The 23,844-nt window shown below is 51.0% G+C and overlaps 1 protein-coding gene across 2 annotated transcripts in view; it reads left to right on the forward strand.

Moving 5' to 3' along the window:
- Positions 1-23,844, forward strand: part of AHCTF1 (AT-hook containing transcription factor 1) — a 564,884-nt gene that overhangs the window by 299,854 nt on the left and 241,186 nt on the right. For both annotated transcript variants that reach the window (XM_029593945.1, XM_029593946.1), the window contains exon 21: positions 9,014-9,204. In XM_029593945.1, coding sequence (XP_029449805.1) covers positions 9,014-9,204 — 191 coding nt within the window. The remainder of the gene's footprint in view (positions 1-9,013; positions 9,205-23,844) is intronic.

Here is a 23,844-nt window from a genome sequence, read left to right on the forward strand (position 1 = left end):
ACCAACATGAAAAGTTTGGAAAGCTCTGCCCTAGACTGTAAACGGGCTCTAGCATTCTATCTAGACCGTACAGTTTCTCACAGAAAGAGCACTCAATTATTCGTCTCTTTCCATCCTAACAAGTTAGGACAACCTGTGGGTAAGCAGGCTCTTTCCTCCTGGTTGGCGGACTGCATTTCTTTTTGCTATCAGCAAGCTGGCATTCCTTTTCAAGACTGTGTCAAGGCACACTCTGTGAGGGCCATGGCGACTTCAGTAGCACACCTTCGATCGGTGCCGCTTCCTGACATCTGTAAAGCTGCAACCTGGAGTTCTCTCCATACCTTTGCAGCCCACTATTGCTTGGACAAAGCTGGAAGACAAGACTCCATCTTCGGCCAATCTGTCTTGCGTAACCTTTTTCCAACATGATGTACCAACACCCTTCCACCTGCCCGGTAGGGTGCGGATGCCCTTTCCCAAATTCCACCCCAGTTGTTGTGCCTGTTGCACGCCGTTGGGTGCATTTGGTGCAAGTCAGGACATCCTCAGCTCGGTACTCACCCATTTGTGAGGACAACCATCCTGCTTGTCCTGTGAGAAAGCAAATGTTGCTTACCTGATGTAACAGGTGTTCTCACAGGACAGCAGGATGTTAGTCCTCACGAAACCCGCCCGCCACCCCGCTGTGTTGGGTTCGTTTTATTTTACTTTTTTGGGCACTGCCTGTAGCTTTGAAAATCAGACTGAAGGGAGACCCCTGCTGGCTGCAGGGTCAGTGCCGTGCTGGGCATGCCCAGTAGGGGCCAGTCAAAGTTCTGTTAAACTTTGACAGAAGTTTTTCCGTGGTGGGCTCCATCCTCGATGTCACCCATTTGTGAGGACTAACATCCTGCTGTCCTGTGAGAACACCTGTTACATCAGGTAAGCAACATTTGCTATTTCCATTTTCTTCAAGAGCAGTCTTCAGCCCATGCAGACACTGGTGTATCCAGGAGCTCAACTCAGTTCTATATAAAGATATGTCGTGTATATGTAACTGAACAAATAACTTAGATGTGATATGGTTATATCCTAGCATTGGGGATGGCAAACCTTTATCCAGTGTGGTCCAACATCCAGTTTCTTGGAGTCATGGTTGATAGCTCTGTGGGGAGGACAACCGGGCATCCACTTCCAAGAGTTCTGTCTTCCAGATGGAATTTCCAGGCCCAGACTATTCTGTGCGTTTTTTTCTGCCAGAGTCCACGAGACAGTGCACAATTGAATCTTTATGGGTCATAGTCACTTCAGAGAACAGTCTGTTGGGATGGTAGATGTACAGTTTTCTGAGAAAGTGAACTGGTTCTTCAGTTGTTTGGCAGCCAGGGCTATTTGATTGGTCTATTGGGCTGTTGTGTTTTGGCTACTAGGTCAGGTGATTAGTGTGATGTCCAGCATTGACACGGTGGTTGCCTACATAGATTGTCAATGAGAAATCTGGAGTCCTTAAGTGTTGTCAGAGATGGACATTCTTTCCTTGGGCAGACAGGAATTGCAGTCCTTATTAGTATTGAACACACTCATCAGTTCTGAACGAATTGCTCTATAAAACTGTCATTTATTCCATCCAGGAACTTTTAATTCCTGTACGTACCCGGGTCAGTCCAGACAGTGGGTTGAGCCTCCTTTCCAGCAGGTGGAGACAGACTAAAACTTGAAGGATGCCCTATATCAGGACAGAGCCTATCCTCTAACCCTTCAGTATTCGTCTGTCTCCAGCAGGAGTAGCATCTCCCCTTCGGTTCTCTGCTGTAGGCTAGTCAGCCTTTTCTTCTGTCTTTTGCTAGGCTCAAGCAAGTATTTCTTTTGGTTCTCGCTTGTTAAAAAAAACAAAACAGAGAAAGGGAAGTTTGCCTTTTTTTTTTTTTTTTTTTTAGTGATTTTTCCTTTTTCTGTGTGGGAGACTGTTCCGTCTCCCAGCTCTTGCCCGGCTCGGGGGGCTTTGCCCCTTTTGCAGGAGGGGATTCCCTGCATAGCCTGAGTCCGTGGACGCTTCCAGGTGTGGGGACCGAGTCTCTCCGGGTCTCGTTTCCCCCCATCTGGCTGCCAAGAGGGTTTTGAACCCACTGCTGCGCTCAGTAAAAAAAAAAAAAAAAAAAAAGTTTAAATAAGTTGCTGGTACTCACCTACCTCTAACTTATTTGCAGCAGTTGACCAGCATTTTTTCTTTTTTTTCTGGTCAGAGCAGGCCTTGAACCGGTAGCCAAGCAGGAGGCAGCAGGTTTCCCTCCTGCTCTCGCCTGCTGTGCAGGCTGTCAATCAGACCTTTTTTTCTACCCTTTTTTCTTCAGCCGCGGCTCGGCTATGTCCCGGCAGGCAGCCTGCCTTTCTTGTGGACTGTCCTCTTCGCGTTTCTCGCGGCAGGGTCTCTGCACTGCTTGCCTGCCGGGTGGGGAAGGTCCCTCCTCAGCAGGACAAGCAAATTTAGCCCGGGGCTCCACTTCTCCCGGCATGGCCAGGCCTTTCCCGGGTCGGATTTTTCATCAGGGCTGATTTCAGTGCTCCCTGGGGCGCCAGATTTTTTTGATTTAACCCCCGATTTGGCCCCTGTGGGTCTCCTGGAGGGGGGTCCTGACCCCTCCTCCCCCCCCCCCGGCAAATCCAGGGTCCCTTTTTCAGCGGATTTCGTCGTCCTCATGCACAAATCTTATTTAGCTAACTTGCATGAGCAGGACGAAAGCCCCCCTCTTGCCCCCCCCCCCCGCCAAAAATCCCTCGCTCAGCGCTGTTGACTGCTGGACCGGCTGCGGAGCCCCAGGGGCCAGTTCGGGTGAGGATGGTCCCGGGGGTGCCCCCCCCCTTCCTCTCCACCGGTGTCTCCCGAGTCCTTGGACCCCGCCGCTTCCCCGGATTCGGCGGATTCCCCCCCCCCCCCCCCCCCAGAGCCCTTCGTCTTTTTTGTAAGGAGGAATAGGAGCCCCTCCTTCCCTTTGTTCTGCAGGAGCTGGGTCTGGAAAGTCCTTCCGTCGATAATCTCATGGCCTCGCTCCTTAAGGATATGAACCCAGTCCTAGGGGGGCTCCGGGCTCCGGCCTCTGCCTTTCCCTTCCACCCCATGCTCAAGCTCCTTATCCTGCGGGAATGGGAGGCCCCCGAGGGTGCGCTCCGGGTGGGGCGTGCGATGGGAATAAGCTCTATCCCCTCCCGGAGGAAGGTTTGGAGCTGCTGCGATATCCCTCGGTGGATTCTTATGTCTCTGCGGTGGCCAAACACACCACGATTCCGGTGGAAGGTTCCACGGCTCTAAAGGATCCACAGGATCGTAAGTTAGAGGCTCACTTGAAGCGCATCTTCGACGTTTTGGCCCTCTGGGTCCGGGCGTCTTGCTGTAGCAGCCTCATGATGCGGGCAGGCCTTCAGTGGGTTCAACAGTTACTCTGCGCCCGGGATCTTCCGCCAGCAGAGGTAGAGCAAGCCGAACGTCTGGAGGCTGTAACCGCCTACATATCGGATGCCCTCTACGATCTGGTCCGTGTGCAAGCGAAGGCGATGGTTTCGGCGGTGGCTGCCCGGAGGCTCCTTTGGCTATGGCATTGGTCGGCTGATCAGTCGAAGACTCGGCTGGGCACGCTGCCCTTCAAAGGTAAGATGCTCTTTGGAGAGGATCTCGAGAAGCTTATGGACTCCTTGGCTGACGACAAGGTCCATAAGCGTCCAGAGGACCGCCCTAAGTCTTCCCGGTCCTTTGCGCCCCCCCCGCTCTCGCTTCAGGGGCCAGCGTCGCTTCGCTTCTCGGGGGCGGGGCGGTTCCGCGAGGGGTTTTCTCGTGCTCAGTCCTGGTCGCAGTCCTTTCGTGGCAAGCGGCCCTTTCGTGAGGGCCAGCCCGTGCGTGCCACCACTAAACCTGCCACGCAATGAAGTTCAGCTGACCCATTCCTCTGTTCCTTACCTCGGCGGATGCCTCTCCCTGTTCTTCGAGGAATGGGTCAAGATCACATCGGATCAGTGGGTCCTCGACATTATCAAAGACGGGTACGCTTTCGAGCTCGTCAGGGAACTACCGGATCTCTTTCTTTTCTCGCCTTGCGGACGGGCCAAGAGGGACACGGTGGTCCAGACTCTTTCCAAACTTGTGGATCTGGGGGCGGTGGTCCCAGTTCCGGAAAGGGAGATTGGCGCCGGCCAGTATTCTATTTACTTCACCATGCCCAAAAAGGACGGGTCTTTCCGCCCCATCCTGGACCTCAAGAGGGTCAATCGGGCCCTCAAGATCCCCCACTTCCGCATGGAAACCCTGCGTGCGGTCATTACGGCGGCCCGCCCCGGAGAGTTCCTTGCTTCTCTCGATCTCGCAGAAGCATACTTCCATATTCCCATCCACTGCGACTACCAGAAATATCTCCGATTCCACATCCTCAACCAGGACTTCCAGTTTCGAGCTCTCCCCTTCGGCCTCGCGACCGCTCCTCGCACCTTCACGAAGGTCATGGTAGTGGTAGTGGCGGCTCTGCGCCGGGAGGGGATTCTCATCCACCCCTATCTGGATGATTGGCTCATCAGGGCCAAGTCGGAGACCTCTTGCCAACGGGCGGTGGATCGCATCTTGGAGCTCCTTGCCTCCCTCGGGTGGATAGTGAACTTTTCCAAGAGCAAGCTTCAGCCCTCTCAGGAGTTGGAATTCCTGGGAGCCCACTTCGACACCCGAGTAGGCAAGGTTTTCTTACCATGGGCGCGCGCCCTCAAGCTGATCGATCAGGTCCGGAATGTGATTGCGCTACCCTCCCCGACAACCTGGGGTTATCTTCAAGTCCTGGGATCCATGGCTTCCACCATCGACCTTGTCCCCTGGTCTTTTGCTCATATGCGTCCATTGCAGAAAGCTTTGCTATCCCGTTGGCAGCCAGTGTCGGAGCAGTTTCACGTAGTCCTTCCGTTCTTGGATTCTACTGCTGACGAATTACACTGGTGGCTGTCTCTTCCTCATCTTCTGCAAGGGATGCCTCTTCAAGCTCCACAGTGGACGATAGTGACCACAGACGCCAGCCTGCTGGGCTAGGGTGCGGTCTGCCTTTCTCAATCCACCCAGGGAACATGGTCGCAGACTCAGTCGCGCTGGCACATCAATCGGCTGGAAACCTTGGTGGTCCGCCTGGCTCTTCAGGAGTTCTTTCCCCTGATCCGCGGCAAGGCAGTAAGAGTCCTGTCCGACAACTCCACCACAGTGGCCTACATCAATCGCCAAGGGGGCACTCGCAGTCCCCTGGTAGCCTTAGAAGCCAGCCGTCTCCTCTCTTGGGCGGAGCGTCACCTACAGTGCCTTGCGGCCTCTCACATCACAGGCAAGGAAAATGTTCAAGCCGACTTCCTCAGCCGGCAGTTGCTTGATCCGGGAGAGTGGGAACTTTCAGACGCGGCCATGGCTCTGATAGTGGACAGGTGGGGTCCTCCTCACCTTGACCTCATGGCGACTCTGCGCAATGCCAAGGCCAATCGGTTCTTCAGCCGCTGGAGGGAGCACGGTGCAGAGGGCGTGGATGCTCTGGCTCTACCTTGGCCAGCGGACGTCCTTCTGTACGTGTTTCCCCCGTGGCCACTGGTGGGGAAAGTTCTCAGGAGAATCGAGCTCCACCGGGGACCGGTGATTCTCGTCGCTCCCGAGTGGCCGCGAATCTCATCAATCTAGCGGTGGACGGGCCCCTGAGCCTCTGTCATCTTCCTCGTCTCCTCCGCAGGGGCCTGTATTTTTTGACCAGGCCGATTGCTTCTGTCTAGCGGCCTGGCTTTTGAACGGCGTCGCCTGAGGCGCAAGGGTTATAAGGAGGAGGTCATCTCCACCCTGCTGCAAGCCCGGAAACAGTCTACTTCTCTGGCCTATGTGTGCATCTGGAAAGTTTTTGAGTCCGTGTGTGCGGAGTCTGGTGTTCCGGCACGCTCCGCCTTGATTCCTCTGGTCCTTTCTTTTCTTCAGAAGGGTCTCTCTAAGGGCATCTCCTTCAGTTCTCTACGCGTTCAAGTCTCTGCGCTCGGCTCTCTCCTGGGTTCGAATGGACGATCATTCCTTAGCTGCTCACCTGGACGTGATTCGTTTCCTGAGGGGTGTTAGACACCTTCGTCCCCCCTCTCGTGTCACGTGTCCGTCGTGGAGTCTCAAACTAGTCCTTCGTGCTCTCTGTACGGCTCCCTTTGAGCCTCTTCATCATGCTACGCTCAAGGATCTAACACTCAAAACTGTCTTTCTGGTCTCTTATCTCCTCTGCTCGCCGGATTTCCGAGCTCCAGCCGCTGTCCTGTCGGGAGCCCTTCTTGCGTTTTTCTGATTCCGGGGTCTCTCTCAGGATGGTTCCTTCCTTCTTGCCTAAGGTTGTCTCCGCCTTTCATGTCAACCAGTCGTTAGAACTACCCACGTTCTCTCCGGAGGAGATTGCGGGTACGGCGGGTGGTGACCTTCGTCGGCTAGATGTCAAACGAGTCTTGCTTTGCTATCTCCAGGTCACCAATGACTTCCGTGTATCAGACCATCTCGTCGTCCTTTGGAGTGGTCCTAACCGGGGTAAACAGGCTTCTAAGACCACGATTGCGCGGTGGTTGAAAGAAGCCATTTCCTCGGCATATCTTTGTCAAGGTCGTCCGCTTCCTGAGGGTCTGTAGGCCCATTCTCTGTGTTCTCAGGCTACTTCATGGGCGGAGAGTCAATCTGTCTCCCCGCAGGAGATTTGCAGGGCCGCCACTTGGACGCCTCTGCACACTTTTGCTCGGCACTACCGTCTGGATGTGCACGCTCCGGTTTTCGGTTCCTTTGGGCGGCAAGTGCTTCGAGCGGGACTGTCTCGGTCCCACCCAGTTTAGGGAAGCTTTGGTACATCCCACTGTCTGGACTGATCCAGGTACGTACAGGAAAGGAAAATTAGTTCTTACCTGTTAATTTTCGTTCCTGTAGTACCACGGATCAGTCCACACGCCCTTCCCTGTCTGTCTTCTGTCCTCTCGAAGCTTGTTTTCTTGCAGGTTTGCAGATTTTCATATTTCTCTTTGGGCAAGATTACTGAGCGATTACACCGGAAGCCTTGGTCGTTTTTTTATACCAAGTTTATGCAAGAGCGTATAGGTATACTATGTTTCTACATTATTCTATGGTTGCTCCTTTGAGCTTTTTGGTTACTTGCTTGATCCTATTCTTGGGTTTGTTGTTTTCTGCTTTGACATACGTTATACTGAAGGGTTAGAGGATAGGCTCTGTCCTGATATAGGGCATCCTTCAAGTTTTAGTCTGTCTCCACCTGCTGGAAAGGAGGCTCAACCCATTGTCTGGACTGATCCGTGGTACTACAGGAACGAAAATTAACAGGTAAGAACTAATTTTCCTTTCTCTAGCCTGTCCTGATGTTTCACTTACCCAGTCATTACTGGGGTAAGTGAAACATCAGGACATGCTAGACTTCTTCATTTGCAAAACCATAAGTATAGGAGAATGTGTACTCCTCAGAGCCTTAGATCAGATTGGTCATGACATGGGGAGTTTGTCAGATTTGGATCTGATAGTGACTAGCCAGACTGTGAAAGATTTCCAGATTTTCATCTGGAAGAGAGACACACTTATTCATTCATGTTCATTTCCTGAATTTAGAGGTGGCCCTTGGGGACAATGTTATACCTTTTTCTCTCAGGCTTGGCCCATGATAGGCAGGTTTCTACAAAGATCGCTGAGCATCAGGGACTGGTACTACTGTTTGTTATGCAGTAGCCTCAGTATGCGGATCCCCGATGTCTTATGTGTAATAGCCTCCTAAGGCTTCCAGCTCTAAGGGAGTTACTTTGCTGAGGCTGGTGCAAATTTGTCTTATAGTTTAGCCCTTGAAGAGGGCATGTTCAATTAAGGTGATTTATTCTCTGGCTGTATTGGCTTTTATTGAAGGCTAGAAAATTCTTCTCCTCTTTGGCTCATGTATGAGATTGGAGAGTTTTTTTGGGGGGTTTTTTTTTGTTTTGTTTTTTTTTAAGATTAGTGATCTGGGCTTTAGTGCTCCTGGGGCAGTGAAGGCTCCACTACTGTTAGAACTTTTGCAGGAAAGCAGCCCTCCTTTCTATGAAGATCATATTAGCCTTGTCTGCTGTCTTTTCACTCAAATGTTTCTTGGTTCTTGGAGGATGTTAAACATTTACACCTCCGATATAGGTTCCAGTTGTTTGGAGACTTGAACTTAGTTTTGCCTTTCAGGATGAGAGTACAGTTGGCTCATCTTCAGACTATTCTCTTAAAGCGGCTTGCGCTGAAGTCCATTTCTTTGTTTCCTTAGACACTCTTTGTTAGCTCAAAGGATGTCAAGTTGCAAGCGCCTTCTTGTAGGGAGTCTTTCTTATTGATTTCTAAGGAATAAGCCATATGCTTCCGTCCTTCTTTTGGAAGATTTTTAAAAATTGAATTGCTCAGACTTCTGCTTCTTTTAGTGGGTAGGTGGATTTTGAGGTTTACGCACACCTTCGCTTCCTAATGAGGGGGCTACCTTAAGATTTCTAAAGATTTCTAGAGTCGTTAGGAAATCTAGTCATCTCTTTATCCTGTATGGTGGAACATGGAAAGGCGAAGTGTCCTCTGGGCTGCAGCGTGGATTAAGGAGGTAATTACAACACTTTATATGGATATCGGCTCTTCCTTTCCGAGAGCAGGTTCTCTTTGTCTACACAATCTCTAGGGATGTGCTGCTAAAAAATTTTTTCCATTTTCATTCGGGTTTTTTTTTTCATTTCTTTTGTTGGTGCACACCAGTTTCCATTTAGGGCACACTTAATGAAATGGGAAAAAAACCATCATGTGTACTTCCCTAGTGATCTCCAGAACTGAACATAGTACACATTTAATGAAGGAGAACAAGGGTGGTTATGTATGTTAATTTATAAATATTAAGTACTGATTTTTAAACCATGTGCGTATAAATATATTTGGAGAGACACATATCATTTTTCCTTGTTCACGTAACTGGTTATGATTTTCTTTCTAACATACGTTTGTAGACAAGTAGTTCAATAATTAGTTTTTCTTCTATTTTTTTTGCAGAATTCATTGGATAAGATATTTCATCCAGCAACAACCAGGTCGATGTTGTCTTGGCAGCATACTCGAATTATTGAAGCCTTGATGTGCCAAGGAGAGCATAGACAAGCCCTAAGATACATCCAGATGATGAAACCATCCTTGACTGGTAGCAGTGAAGTTATACTTCACCTCACTGTGTTTCTCTTTAATAGGTATTGTTTCAAAGAAATGATGGATAAAATTGTTTAAGTATTGCAGAAAAACCATATTGGTGGATCAGATCTTACATAAAATGATTACATGGAAATGTTTTATCCTGTGAAAAACTGGCAAATACATACACAACATTCGGGCCGATACAGTAAAAACGCGGGATAGCAGACGAGCGCCCACTCTCCCTGCGCGCGCACAGGCCACTCTCCTGTGCGCGCGATTCAGTATTTTAATTTATTAAAATTAGGCCCGGCGATAAAAAGAGGCGCTAGGGACACTACCGCGTCCCTAGCGCCTCTTTTTTGACGGGAGCGGTGGCTGTCAGCGGGTTTGACAGCCGACGCTCAATTTTGCCGGCATCGGTTCTCGAGCCCGCTGACAGCCACGGGTTCAGAAACTGGATGCTGGCAAAATTGAGCATCCGGATTTTGAGCTGCGGGCCCATTTAAAAATTTTTTTAATTTTTTACTTTTTTAAAATTTTCGGGACCTCCAAGTTAATATTGCCATGATATTAAGTCGGAGGGTGCACAGAAAAGCAGTTTTTACTGCTTTTCTGTGCACTTTCCCAGTGCCCGGAGAAATTAGCGCCTACCTCTGGAAAAATATGCGGCTTGGCTGCACATTTTGCTTTCTGAATCGCGCAGGAATACCTAATAGCGCCATCAACATGCATTTGCATGTTGCGAGTGCTATTAGGTTCGGGGGTGGGGGGGGGGGGTTGGACGCGCATTTTGGACGCGCTAGCTTTACCCCTTATTCAGTAAGGGGTAATAGCGCGTCCAAAACTGCTTTTCTGTGCACCCTCCAACTTAATATCATGGCAATATTAACTCGGAGGTCCCAAAAGTTTAAAAAAAGTAAAAAATTTAAAAAAAAAAAAAATTTAAAATGGGCCCGCGGCTCGAAAACCGGATGCTCAATTTTGCCAGCGTCCAGTTTCCGAACCCGTGGCTGTCAGCGGGCTCGAGAACCGATGCCAGCAAAATTGAGCGTTTGCTGTCAAACCCGCTGACAGCCACTGCTCCCATCAAAAAAGAGGCGCTAGGGACGTGGTAGTGTCCCTAGCGCCTCTTTTTATCGCCGGGCCTGATTGTGAGTTCTGCAATGACATTTTGGTTCCTTGCCATCAGATATAATTGTGAAAGAAAAATCTGTTTTAAAAACAGGAAAGTCACTGATAATTGTCAGTAACATCTCTAAAGCTCTTTTTCTGCCCTGGCACATGATGCCGTACAGCTATACAGTTAGCTAAACTTTGATTCAGCTTGATATACAAATTCTTGCTGCTTAACTTTAGAATCATTTATTGAAATCAGCTATTAAAAACATAGGACTTGCTATATGAAGAAATGAAAATCAGAAAAACTGTTGCTGAGCCTCTGACCTGTTACATAAGATATGCCAAGCTGGGTCAGACCAAGGGTCCTACAAGCCTAGTATCCTGTTTCAAATAATGACCATGCCAAGTCACAAGTACCTGGCTAGTACCCAAACATAAAGATCCCAAGTTACTAATGCTGGTAATAAGCAGTGGCTATTCCCTATTGATTTTTAGCAGCTTTCCTAGCGTGTAGCCAGACGGACTTAGGACCAGTGGGTTATGTGCTCTTCTGCTAGCAGATGGGAGACAGTCAGATTTCAAAGCTGAATTCACCCTAGATATACCCCTGCAGTGAACTCAGCTCCTCAGTATCTGTCTCCTAGCAGATGCGGACACTATCCCACACACTAGCAGTGTTAGAACATTTACAGCAAGAAGACAAAATTTACCTTAAAATCGAGCCCCGCTCTCCTATGGTGATACCTAAGGGTCCCTCCCCCAGTTGAGAATTCCTGAGGTGATTTTTGATATTCCTCAGAGGTGTGCCTTGGTCCGGTAGACAGTAACCCCGGCGTGATCTTAGCCCCTAGAGCGGCTGAAAGGCAGCAGGTGCACATGCGAGCGCGGTGGTGAAGGTAAAGCCCTCTTCCCCCCTCAGCTGGAGACCGTCCCGACACGCGATCGGTAAGCTCCGAGACCAGGTAAGCTTGAAAACTTTAAACTAAGGTCTCTGGTCTCTGGGGCTTGGAATGCTCTACCGATTTTGAATTTAACCTGGCGAGGTAAAAGGGAGCACCGATTGGGTTGAACAGCCTTGGTTGGGCTAGGCCTCAGTCCGGTGCAGGGGGTCCGGACACGTGGAGACCCTCAGGGGGCGCCATCTTCCCTTCTCGACCGGCAGTACGCATGGGGCAGGCCGGGCATTCAGTGTGCCCAACTTGTGCGCCTTCAATGTAGACGCATGTACAGCTACACGCACAACTACATCACAGCTGCGCTTTAAACTACACACGCGCATTGTACCCACACGCATAACTGCGCACATTTTGAAACACATTACCTGTGCGCCTAGATATAGAGGCAATGGCACTGGCGTCCAAGAAGCCCAAAAGGCACTCTCTTTGCACAGCCTGCCACATCAGAGCCGCACGGCCTGAACTGGAGTCCTGCCTGTGACATTGCGAAGAAGCCCAGGGGGGGACCAAAGCCTGGTCCCTGACTTTTTTTTTAATTTAAAAACTCTTCTATACTGTCGTTAAGTTGGGTAACCATCACAACGGTTTACATATAGGCATGATAAAAAATGAGTGATATAGATTACAAATTAAACATGTGCCATCATAGTACGGTAACAATATAGTACACTAAGCAATTTTTTAAGTTGAGCTTATCTGTTTGGTAGAAAATTGTATAAGCGGTTCAAATTTAACATTAAAGTGCATTTGTCTGAGGATGGGTCCGGAGCTACTACATGTGATACCCCGGATTTATGTAACTCCGAAATGGCATCACTGCAAGAGGGCACCTCAGGGGCCTCTACTCAGATTCCCCCTGGGACTAACATGGATCCAGGGGCCTTCTCCTGGTTAGAATGTTTTCAGAGACTGCAAGCCTTCGTTCAGGCACAATCAACCCAGCTGCGACCTGGGTTCAACCCCTGCTGGAAGCACAAGATCCTCCCGGCCCTGCTCGGATGTTTCGAGACATGCTTCGCCTAACCAAGAATTTCCCTGACAGGGACCTGGACACCTCAGATGATGATGGTGGCTCTCTGGAAGAAGGAGAAATCCCTCCAGGCCTGGAACCATACAGAACCATGCTTCGCTTCTTCCACAGGGATGAACTACCAACCCTTGTTTCCCAGACTCTGAAGACTGGGGATCCCAGGCACAAGACCCTATGACTGAACCAAAGAAGAACCCCATCTTGGTGTCCCTTCATAAGGCCTCATGCTACTTCCTAGTGATGGAAGCGATCCAGGAACTAATTGACCTGGAGTGGGATGCCCCAGAGGCCAGCTTTAAAGGAGGTCGGGACTGGAAGCCTTGTACCCTCTGGAACCAGTGACCAAGGAACGCCTGCATTTTCCAAAAGTGGACGCCATGGTATATGCCGTTTCAAGGAGAACAACTATTCCCTTTGAGGGAGGGGCGGCATTGAAGGATACTCAGGATAGATGATTAGAATCCATTCTTAAGCGCCTTCAATGCAACAGCAATGACACTGTAGATTGCTTCCTGCTGTGCACTGGTGGCACGTTCCTGTTTGCTCCTTTCCAGAGAGGCAAATAACTTAGGAATGTATACTGGTGAAACGATTGAACCTGTAGCAGCCTTCCTGACGGACCAAGCTTAGATCTGGTGTAGCCAAAGGAGTAGCCTCGGTAGTGGCGGCCAGAAGACAGTTATGGTTGCGGAATTGGTCTGCTGAAGCGACCTCTAAAGCAAATCTCACAAGAATGCCCTTTAAAGGATATCTCTTATTCGGAAGCGAATTAGAGAAGTTAGCCAGCAAGTGGGGCGAATCTCCAGTGCCTCGGCTACCGGAGGACAGGGGTAAAAGATCCCAGCGCCCCTCCCCCAGAAGAACCAGGGGCAGAGGCTCTCCTAGATTTTGACCCTACAGGAACTCGCAATTCCAGGCACCTTGTCCCTCCAGAAGGTTCCAGCCCTTTCGAAACCGACAGACCAAGAGAGGAACAGGCCCAGGGGCAGGCTCCAACCTTGCCCGCCATTGAGAATGGGCTGACCCATCCACAGGAAGAGGAAATAGGGAGTCAACTTTTCCTCTTCTACCAACGATGGGTCGAGATCACGTCGGACAAATGGGTACTGAGCATCATTCGAGAAGGTTATTCTTTGGAGTTCTGCAACATCCCTCGGGACAAATTTATATCATCACCCTGCCACTCCTACACCAAGAGACTGGCAGTGGAAGCCACTCTGACAAGACTACTCAGTCTAAAGGCAATAACTCCGGTCCCTACGTCCCAACAAAATACGGGGCATTATTCCATCTATTTTATTGTCCCCAAGAAAGAAGGATCATTCCGACCCATCTTGGATCTCAACGTCAGCAGTCATCTGCGGATACTACACTTCAACATGGAGACTCTCCGCTCCGTAATAATGGCAGTACAACCAGGAGAGTTCCTAACCTCCCTGGACCTCTCTGAAGCCTACCTTCACATTCCAGTCCATCAGGATCACCAGTGTTTTCTACGCTTTGCGGTACTAGGACACCATTACCAGTTCCGAGCGCTACCCTTCGGACTAGCAACCACCCCCAGAACATTCTCCAAAATTATGGTGGTTGTGGCAGCAACACTGAGGAGGGGAAGGGATCTTGGTACACCCTTACTTGGACGACTGGCTGATCAGGACAAAGTCATCGGAAGAAAGCCAACAGGTGACCAGCAGAGTCAAGAACCTACTGCAGGAACTCGGTTGGGTTGTGAACCCGGCCAAGAGCAGTCTAACAGCCCTCTCAGTCCCTAGAGTACCTGGGGGCCTGTTTCGACACCATGCAGAACAAGGTCTTCCTCCCTCCCCCAAGGAGGAGGAAGCTGATGGAACAATTGCGACAATTGATGACCAATACACGTCCCGAAGTATGGGACTATCTTCAAGTCCTCGGGCTCATGGCATCAACCCTGGAGGTCGTTCCGTGGTCAAGGGCTCACATGCAACCTCTCCAGTGCTCCTTACTATCACGCTGGAACCCAGTGTCCCAGGATTACTCAATCCGCCTCCATCTCCCAGCAGAGGTGCGTTCTCAGCTTCAGTGGTGGCTACAGGAAGACCACCTGAGCAGGGGAGTAAGCCTATCCCCACTGAAATGGATTGAGCTCACCACAGTCGTGAGCCTTTGAGGGTGGGGAGCTCACTGTCAGGAACTGTCGTCCCAGGGACAATGGAACAAGGAAGAGGTGGGATGAAACATAAACCGCCTGGAAACTCGATTCAGACTATCGTGCCTGTGATTCAGCCATGATTCTGGAATTTCTACAGGATGATATGAAGAAAGGGCTGTCTCTCAACTCCCTCAAGGTTCAAGTAGCAGCCCTCTCCTGCTTCAGAGACGAAGTGAGCGGGATCAGTCTATCAGCGCATCCGGATTTGGCCCGTTTCCTAAAAGGGGTGAAGCAACTTGAACCACCCTTAAAGTGGCCGGTGCCTCTATGGAACCTCAATTTGGTATTAGACTTTCTAGCGGGAATTTCCTTCAGACCCCAATGCACAGTCTGTCACTACACCTCTTAACATTGAAGACTGTATTCCTGGTGGCAATATGTTCTGCCCGTCGCATCTCCGAGCCGCAGGCACTGTCCTGTCAGGAGCTGCTCCTTAGGTTCACTCCTGGAACAGTACAGCTTCACACTGTTCCCTCCTTTCTACTGAAGGTGGTATCAGAGTTTCATTTGAACCAAGCCATCTCCCGAGGAACATAAGGACTCTGAAGACTACTGCCTTCTGCGCCATCCAAATGTCGGCAGACTCCTGATGCGATACCTGGAACAATAGCAACAGGTGCGCAAGACGGATCACCTGTTTGTACTCCACAGCAGGAAGAACCAAGGTGATGCTGCCTCACGAGCAACCATAGCTCGCTGGATTAAGGAAGTAATCAAGGCAGCCTACATAGAGACAGGAAAGCCCTTACCCCTTACAGGTTAAAGCTCATTCTACTAGGACCCAGGCAGTATCCTGGGCAGTGGCCAAACTGCTGTCGCCTGCCGAGATCTGTCGAGCGGCGACGTGGTCCTCCTACATACCTTCTCCAGATTCTACCGCCTGGATGTCCAGGCTAGAGAAGATGCAGCCTTCGCAAGGGCAGTATTAACTGGACCACGGGCAGCCTCCCGCCCTGTCCGGGAGTAGCTTTTGTACATCTCACTGGTCCTGAGTCCATCTGCCTACACGCTAGGAAATGGAGAAATTACTTACCTGATAATTTCGTTTTCCTTAGTGTAGACAGATGGACTCAGCATCCCGCTCACGGCGGCCCACAGAAAGGAGGGCCTTGGAAAGAGAACCTTGAATTAAACAATTACGGGTAAGCCGTTGCCTGCCCCTAGTCAGGACACCCGCAGTTAGTCTGGTGTCGGCGTTAACTTGGCTGAGTGCACTGGAGGTCTCCAGTTCTTAAATCAGTTGAATCAGTTTAATAAAGTTTGATTAGTTTTAATCAAGTTATTACGCAAGATATATATCCACAATGGCTTTTCGAGGAGGATACTGAGGAGCTGAGGTCACTGCAGGGATATATCTAGGGTGTGACGTCAGCTTTGAAATCTGACGCCATCTCCCTTCTGCTAGCAGAAGAGCACATAACCCACTGGTCCTGAGTCCATCTGTCTACACTAAGGAAAACAAAATTATCAGGTAAGTAATTTCTCCATTATGAACCCAGCTACATTAACTACCTTAACCACATCGTCTGCAGTGAATTCCAGAGCTTAATTGTGCATTGAGTGAAAATGAATTTTCTCAGATTTTGTTTTAAATATGCTACTTGCTAACTTCATGGAGTGTTTCCTAGTCCTTCTTTTATCTGAAAGAGTAAATAACAGATTTACATTTACCCGTTCAAGTCTTTTCATGATTTTGTAGGCCTCTATCATATCCTACTCGGCCATCTCTTCTCCAAGCTGAACAGCCCTAACCCCTTTAGCCTTTCCTCATAGGGGAGAGCCATTCCATGCTCTTTATCATTTTGGTCGCCCTTCTCTGTACTTTCTCAAGCCAAGTATATCTTTTTTGAGATGCGGTGACCAGAATGGCATATAATAATCAAGGTGCGGTCTCACCATGGAGCGATACAGAGGCATTATGACAATCCACCATTTTATTCACCATTCCTTTCCTAATAATTCCTAACATTGTTTGCCTTTTTGACTGCCGCAGCACACTGAGTCGACGATGCCTAGATCTCTTTCCTGGGTGGTAATTCCTAATATGGAAGATAACGTCGTATAACATCAGCATGGGTTATTTTTCCCTGCTTGCATCACCTTGCACTTGTTCACATCATCTGCACACTGCAATCCTTTCCTTTCTTAGTAATCAACTTGCGGGCGGAGGTTGTAAGCTTACTACTTCCCCTCATGATTTGGCTACTGAGATGGGTGAGAATCACAGTGTGCAGGAGCTCCCTGCCTTTGTCCTCCACCACCTTATAGAGCTTGAGCCAGATTGGGAGGCATGCCCCCTCCAAACAGCGAAGACCCAGCAGTCCATCATCCTGTGGCTGCTGAAGAGGAGACCCAGTGGGCAGTGATGTTCCATAACGAAGCCCTGAGAGAGCATGTGTATGGGAGAGCCTGTGTGTGTGTGTGTGTGTGAGAAAGTGTGTGGATGCATGTGTGAGAGAATGAACATGTATAAGTATGTGTGTGAGAGAGAGGATGAAGTTTGTGTGGGCTTCCCCCAATCCACAAAAATCTCAGGGTAACTGGAAATTAAATGATCTCAAATATTGAGAGCAGGAGATTTTTTAATCCTTATTTGCTTTAATTATTAGGTGTTATTCTGGTGTTTGAAAATGTTATTTGTACTTGGGAAATATTTTATTGGTGATTGGCAAATATTCAAACCAATTTGTGAGTTTTTAATTATTGGGTGTTCTATTAGTTAGCTGTTTTGAAATTGTTTTAATTAGTATGGTTTTGCTATGAGGAATGACTTAATTTTTTTGATTTTGTGTTTTTATGAGGAATGATGGTGTGGTTTGGGTTTTTTTTTTCCATTGTTGCATTGCTTAATTTAGTCGGGCTTATTGCAATTTTTAATTTAGTTTTTATATGCATGTTTGTTTATACTTTATATGGTCCCTTTATTCTATATTTGATGAGTCTTATCTGTGTTCTGTACATGTGGAGTATTTTGCTAGCACAAGAATGACCAACTAGTGTCTCGTGAACTGCCTGCACTGGCTGTGGAGCCAGAGTCTCCTGGAGAGCAGAGGTGCTGAAAAGGGGTGAGAATGGGAAAGCGATATGGCTGCTGTAGGCTATGGAAAGGGTGGCAGCAATGTCATTTTGGATCGCTAAACAACTAAAAGACAGGAAATAGAGTAGGACTGACTGATCATTTCGCTCAAGGTAAATAATGGACTGCCCAGTGATCTGTTCTAATACCCATGCTTTTTAATATATTTATAAATGATCTGGAAAAGGGAGCAGTGAATGAGGTGATCAGATTTTAGATGACACAATTATTCAGAGTAGTTAAATCATGAGCCAATTGTAAGGAGTTGCAAGAGACTTTGCAAAACTGGGGAGAGGGGTTGGGTATCTAATTATCAAATGAAATTTGATGTGGGGAAGTGCAAAGTGGTAAGTGGTGCATATAGGGGAGAATAATCCACACTGTAGGGACTTGATACTGGGTTTCATATTAGGCGGAAAAAGGATCTTTGAATTACCGTGGACAGTACTTTGAAATCCACAGTTCAGTGTGCAGCGGCAGCCAAAAAAAGCAAATAGAATGTTGGGTTTTATTTATTTATTTATAAAATTTATATACCACATAACCTGTAACAATAAAAGCAGTTTGCATACATAATAAAACAAACAAAACCAGTACATAACATAAAAACAATAAAAGAAAAGAAAAATAGAACATAAAACAGAATATATAATGCCTCTGTATCGATTAAGTATTGTATACAATTGCAGGCACCCCCACTTTAAACAGGTTAGGACTGTTCAGCCTCAAAAGAGATGACTGAGAAGAGATATGAGAAAGATCTGAATCATGAGTGGGGTGAAACGGTTAAATAGGGAGTGATGTGTGACCTGTTCAATAGATCCCTAGAAACGGGAGTGGTGCCGCGTGACTGGAGAAGAGCGGTGGTGAACCCGCTTCACAAGAGTGGAAACGAGAAGAGGCTGGTAATTACAGACCGGTTAGCCTCACCTCGGTGGTGGGAAAAGTAATGGAGTCACTATTAAAAGAAGGAATAAGAACATAAGAAAATGCCATACTGGGTCAGACCAAGGGTCCATCAAGCCCAGCATCCTGCTTCCAACAGTGGCCAATCCAGGCCACAAGAACCTGGCAAGTACCCAAAAACCAAGTCCATTCCATGTAACCATTGCTAATGGCAGTGGCTATTCTCCAAGTGAACTTAATAGCAGGTAATGGACTTCTCCTCCAAGAACTTATCCAATCCCTTTTTAAACACAGCTATACTAACTGCACTAACCACATTCGCTGGCAACAAATTCCAGAGTTTAATTGTGCGTTGAGTAAAAAAGAACTTTCTCCGATTAGTTTTAAATGTGCCCTATGCTAACTTCATGGAGTGCCCCCTAGTCTTTCTACTATCCGAAAGAGTAAATAACCGATTCACATCTACCAGTTCTAGACCTCTCATGATTTTAAACACCTCTATCATATCCCCCCTCAGTCGTCTCTTCTCCAAGCTGAAAAGTCCTAACCTTTTTAGTCTTTCTTCATAGTCTTTCTTCATAGTGAGCTGTCTACAGTCGGAAGAATTGCTGGACCAGAGGAAGATCCTGTCAGACAAATCTGATAGAGTTTTTTGACTGGGTAACCAAGGAATTGGATCAAGGAAGAGCGCTCGATGTCATCTACTTGGATTTCAGCAAAGCTTTTGATACGGTTCCGCACAGGAGACTGGTGAATAAAATAAACTTAGGAGTGAGTGCCAAGGTGGTGACCTGGATTGCAAACTGGTTGACGGACAGAAGTCAATGTGTGATGGTAAATGGAACTTACTCTGAAGAGAGAGCGGTGTTGAGCGGAGTGCCGCAAGGGTCGGTGTGGGGACCAGTCCTGTTCAATATCTTTGTGAGCGACATTGCGGACGGGATAGAAGGTAAGGTTCCCTGTACGTACCTGGATCAGTCCAGACCGTGGGTTATGTCCCCAATCCAGCAGATGGAGTCAGCCAAAACTCTGAGGGGGCGTCACCATAAGTAGAACTACCCCCTCTGCAGGAGTTCAGTATCTTCTGACTCCAGCAGATGCGAGTAGGGAATTTGGAGTGCTCCCAATTCAGCATAAGCTTTTAACTTTGTCTTTGGCTGCCCTTTCTTGGGCTATTGCCTATCTCTTTTGAATCTGGTTTGAATCAAGTTTGTTTACAAAAAAAAAAAAAAAAAAGAAGACTCTGATTGAGTTAATTAATTAATTGAGGGGTTCAACTTTGGGGAGGCGTGGCTTACCTTCTGTTTGTGTCTTCCTTGTTTTCTCTACAGACGGGGTAAGTTGGTGTTGCCTTTACTTTTCAGCTCCCCAAACTCCCCTGCTACCTCGCGGAGGCCGACAGCACCGGCCTCTCCGCGCTTGCCACATTGCCAGCGGCCATCTTGAGCGCCTCGTGGGCGGCTCGGAAAGGCAGGCAGGCAGGCTTTTTCTTCTTCACGGGTAGTGCGGCCAGGAGGGCCCCCCCGCGCCTTCTTCTTCTTCACGTCGGCGGGCAGTGCAGGCCATCGGGCCCCCCCGCGGCGGCGGCGTTTCGGCTCGCGGGACCCCGAGGCTCACTTTTTTATCCTTTTTGAGCACTTTCGTTTTTCGCGGTTTTTTTCGGCACCGCGATGCCGCGGCCGACGCGCTGCGCGGCTTGTGGCGAACCGGGGTCCCGCATCTCCAGGGAGGGCATCTGTGCCCGGTGTCTTCCCGGGGGGGAAGGCACCTCACAGCCCGTTGCCGATTTCTCTTTTCTAGCGCCTCTGCCAGGACGCCGGGGGCGGGCCCCTCCCACAGGCCTGGCGGGAACGGCGGCCATCTTGAGCGCTCGGCGCCCCGCGGCACCTCAGGAGAGAGCGAATGACAGGGAGTCGGAACCGGACTCGCCCCCGACCTTGCTGCCGGAGCAGGGCCCGCAGGGGCAGGAGAGCGCGGACGTGCCCCCCTCCAGAGCCCCCGCGGCGAGACCGGGGTTTTCCCCGGAGTTCGTCCTTCTTATGCACACGGCATACCTGCAGGGCCTGGATACACCGGTGGACCCCCCCCCTGCCAAGATATGCCGGACCTCGCCTTCGGCTCAGGCCCCCCCCGTTGCGGCGGGAGCGGGGGCCCCTCGTCTTCCCGCACGTGCTCGGGTTTCGCCAGCGACAGGGGGAGCGGCGCCGGACCCAGTGGACCCTGACCCGGACTTCATGGATCTGGGGCAAGGGGACGCCACGACGGAGGGGGACGATCCGCGTACGCTGCGCCTTTTCCAGAGGGAAGAGCTGGACGAGCTCATCCCACGCATCATTCAGGAGCTGGATCTGGATCCGCCGCCTGACCCGCCTGCCCCAGTAGCGCCGGCGGTGGTCACATCCTCAAAGAAAGGAGATCCGGTCCTGGCGGCCCTGCGCCCGAGGGCGAGGGCTTTCCCCATTCACGACTCGTTCCTGCAGCTCCTCACGAGGGAATGGGATACCCCCGAGGCGACTCTGAAAGTGGGTCGTGCCATGGAACGGCTGTACCCGCTACCTCAAGATTTCCTGGATCTCATCAAGGTTCCGAGAGTTGACTCTGCAGTCTCGGCGGTCACGAAGAGGACGACAATCCCGGTGACAGGGGGCACGGCCCTGCGGGATACACAAGATCGCAAATTGGAGATCTTCCTGAAAAGAGTCTTCGAGGTCTCCGCGCTGGGTATGAGAGCAGCGATGTGCAGTTCACTCGCCCAGCGGGCAAGCCTCCTGTGGGTTCAACAACTTCTCACCTCCCAGGATCTGCCAGCGGCGGAGGCCGCCCAGGCGGACAGGTTAGAAGCTGCAGTGGCGTACGGGGCGGATGCCTCGTATGACCTGTTCCGCGTCCAGGCAAGAGCGATGGTCTCGGTGGTGGCGGCCAGACGGCTGCTGTGGCTTCGCAATTGGGCGGCAGATACGTCTTCCAAGTCGAGTCTGGGCTCCCTACCCTTCAAGGGTAAGTTCCTCTTTGGGGAGGATCTGGACCAGCTCATCAAGTCGCTGGGGGAAAATGCGGTTCACCGCCTCCCGGAGGATAGATATCGCCCTTCCCGGGCGTTTGCGTCGTCCCGGACTAGAGCCAGGGCGCAGCGGCGTTACAGAAGCAACAGGCCGGGGGGCTCCAGGCCGCCCGCTTCCCGGGCCCAACCCTGGTCGCGCTCCTTTCGCGGCCGCAGGCCCGCGCGCCCCGCTCTCGGGACAGGTAACCCCTCCTCCAAGTCTTCACAATGATGCCAGAGTCGCCCACTCCACCGTCCCCAGGATCGGGGGGCGTCTGAAGTTTTTCTACAGGGAGTGGGCGCGGATTACCTCAGACCAGTGGGTCTTGGACACCGTAAAGCTGGGTTACGCGTTGGAATTTGTCCGGCCACCGAAGAGTCGCTTCGTATTTTCCCCTTGTGGCTCGGCCCTCAAGCGGCAGGCGGTGCAGTCAACGCTGAACAGGCTTCAGGAGATAGGCGCTATTGCGCCCGTGCCCTTCGGAGAGGTGGGCTTGGGCCACTATTCAATCTACTTCGTTGTGCCAAAGAAGGACGGGTCGTTTCGGCCAATTCTGGATCTCAAGGAGGTCAACAAGTCCCTCCGAGTGCTCCGTTTTCGCATGGAAACGCTGCGGTCGGTGATCGCAGCGGTGCATCGGGGGGAGTTCCTTGCCTCCCTGGACCTCACGGAGGCTTACTTGCACATCCCCATTCGGCCGGATCATCACCGTCTTCTGCGATTCAAGATACTGGACCAGCATTTCCAGTTCATAGCTCTCCCGTTCGGACTGGCGACGGCACCACGCACCTTCACCAAGATTATGGTAGTCGTGGCTGCGGCTCTCCGGAGGGAGGGTATCCTGGTTCATCCCTATCTGGACGACTGGCTCATTCGCGCGAAGTCGTTCACCCATGGCCAGGCGGCCGTGTCCAGGGTGCTACAGTTTCTGCATTCCCTGGGATGGGTGGTGAACTTCTCCAAGAGCTCCCTCGTACCCTCACAGCGCTTGGATTTCTTGGGGGCGACCTTCGACACCCGGCTGGGCAAAGTCTTCTTGCGTCAGGACAAGGCGCTTTCTTTGCGGGATCACATACGACGATTCTCTGTGTTACCGGAACCCACCTCCTGGGATTACCTGCAACTCCTGGGGGTGATGGGATCCACCATAGATATGGTCCCCTGGGCGTTTGCACATTTCCGGCCCTTGCAGTGGGCGCTCCTCTCCCGTTGGAAGCCGGTCTCGCAGGACTACCAGATGATTCTGCCACTTCCTCAGAAGGCCAGGGACAGTCTGGGCTGGTGGTTGGATCCGGCGAACCTAGCCCGAGGCGTGTCCCTCGACTTACCGGATTGGGTGGTGGTAACCACCGATGCCAGTCTAGCGGGCTGGGGCGCGGTCTGCGATCGCAGCGCCACGCAAGGAACGTGGTCGGCGGTGGAGGCGACTTGGTCCATCAACCGTCTGGAGACCAGGGCGGTCAGGCTCGCCCTGCGGCACTTTCTCCCGCTCCTCCGAAACCGCGAGGTCAGAGTGCTATCGGACAATGCGACCACCGTGGCCTACATCAATCGCCAAGGAGGCACGCGCAGTCCACAAGTCGCGCTGGAAGCAGCGCTGCTCATGCAATGGGCGGAGCGTCATCTCGTCCGGCTGGCAGCGTCACACATCGCCGGGGTGGACAATGTTCAAGCGGACTTCCTCAGCCGTCAACGGCTGGATCCCGGGGAGTGGTCTCTGTCCGACGAGGCGACGCAGCTTCTCGTTCATCGGTGGGGGGCTCCCCACCTAGACCTGATGGCATCCGCTCTAAACGCCAAAGCTCCCCGCTTCTTCAGCCGGCGAAGAGAGCGCGGTGCCGAGGGGGTGGACGCCCTGGCACTTCCATGGCCGGCACATCTGCTGCTCTACGCTTTTCCACCGTGGCCCCTAGTCGGCCGGATGCTCCGCAGAATAGAAGGACATTCGGGGACGGTGATCTTCGTCGCCCCGGAATGGCCCAGGCGACCCTGGTTCGCGGACCTGCTGCAGCTGGTGGTCGACGGCCCGATCAGGCTGGGGCACCTCCCCTTCCTCCTACACCAGGGCCCGGTATTTTTCGAGCAGGCAGAACTCTTCTGTCTTGCGGCCTGGCTTTTGAGAGGCGACGCCTCCGGCGCAGGGGGTACCCGGAGGCGGTAATATCAACGCTGCTGCGGGCGCGCAAGACGTCCACGTCGGTGGCCTACGTTCGCGTCTGGAAGGTGTTCGAGCGGTGGTGTGCCAGCCAGGACACTAGCCCCACAACGGCTTCGGTCCCTCAGATCCTTCAGTTCCTGCAAGACGGGGTGGACAAGGGACTAGCCTACAACTCGGTGAGAGTCCAAGTTGCCGCTCTTGGTTCGTTGTTGCGTGATGGGG

This window comes from Rhinatrema bivittatum, chromosome 3 (genome assembly GCF_901001135.1).
Source record: "Rhinatrema bivittatum chromosome 3, aRhiBiv1.1, whole genome shotgun sequence".
NCBI classification, from domain to species: Eukaryota; Metazoa; Chordata; class Amphibia; order Gymnophiona; family Rhinatrematidae; genus Rhinatrema; species Rhinatrema bivittatum.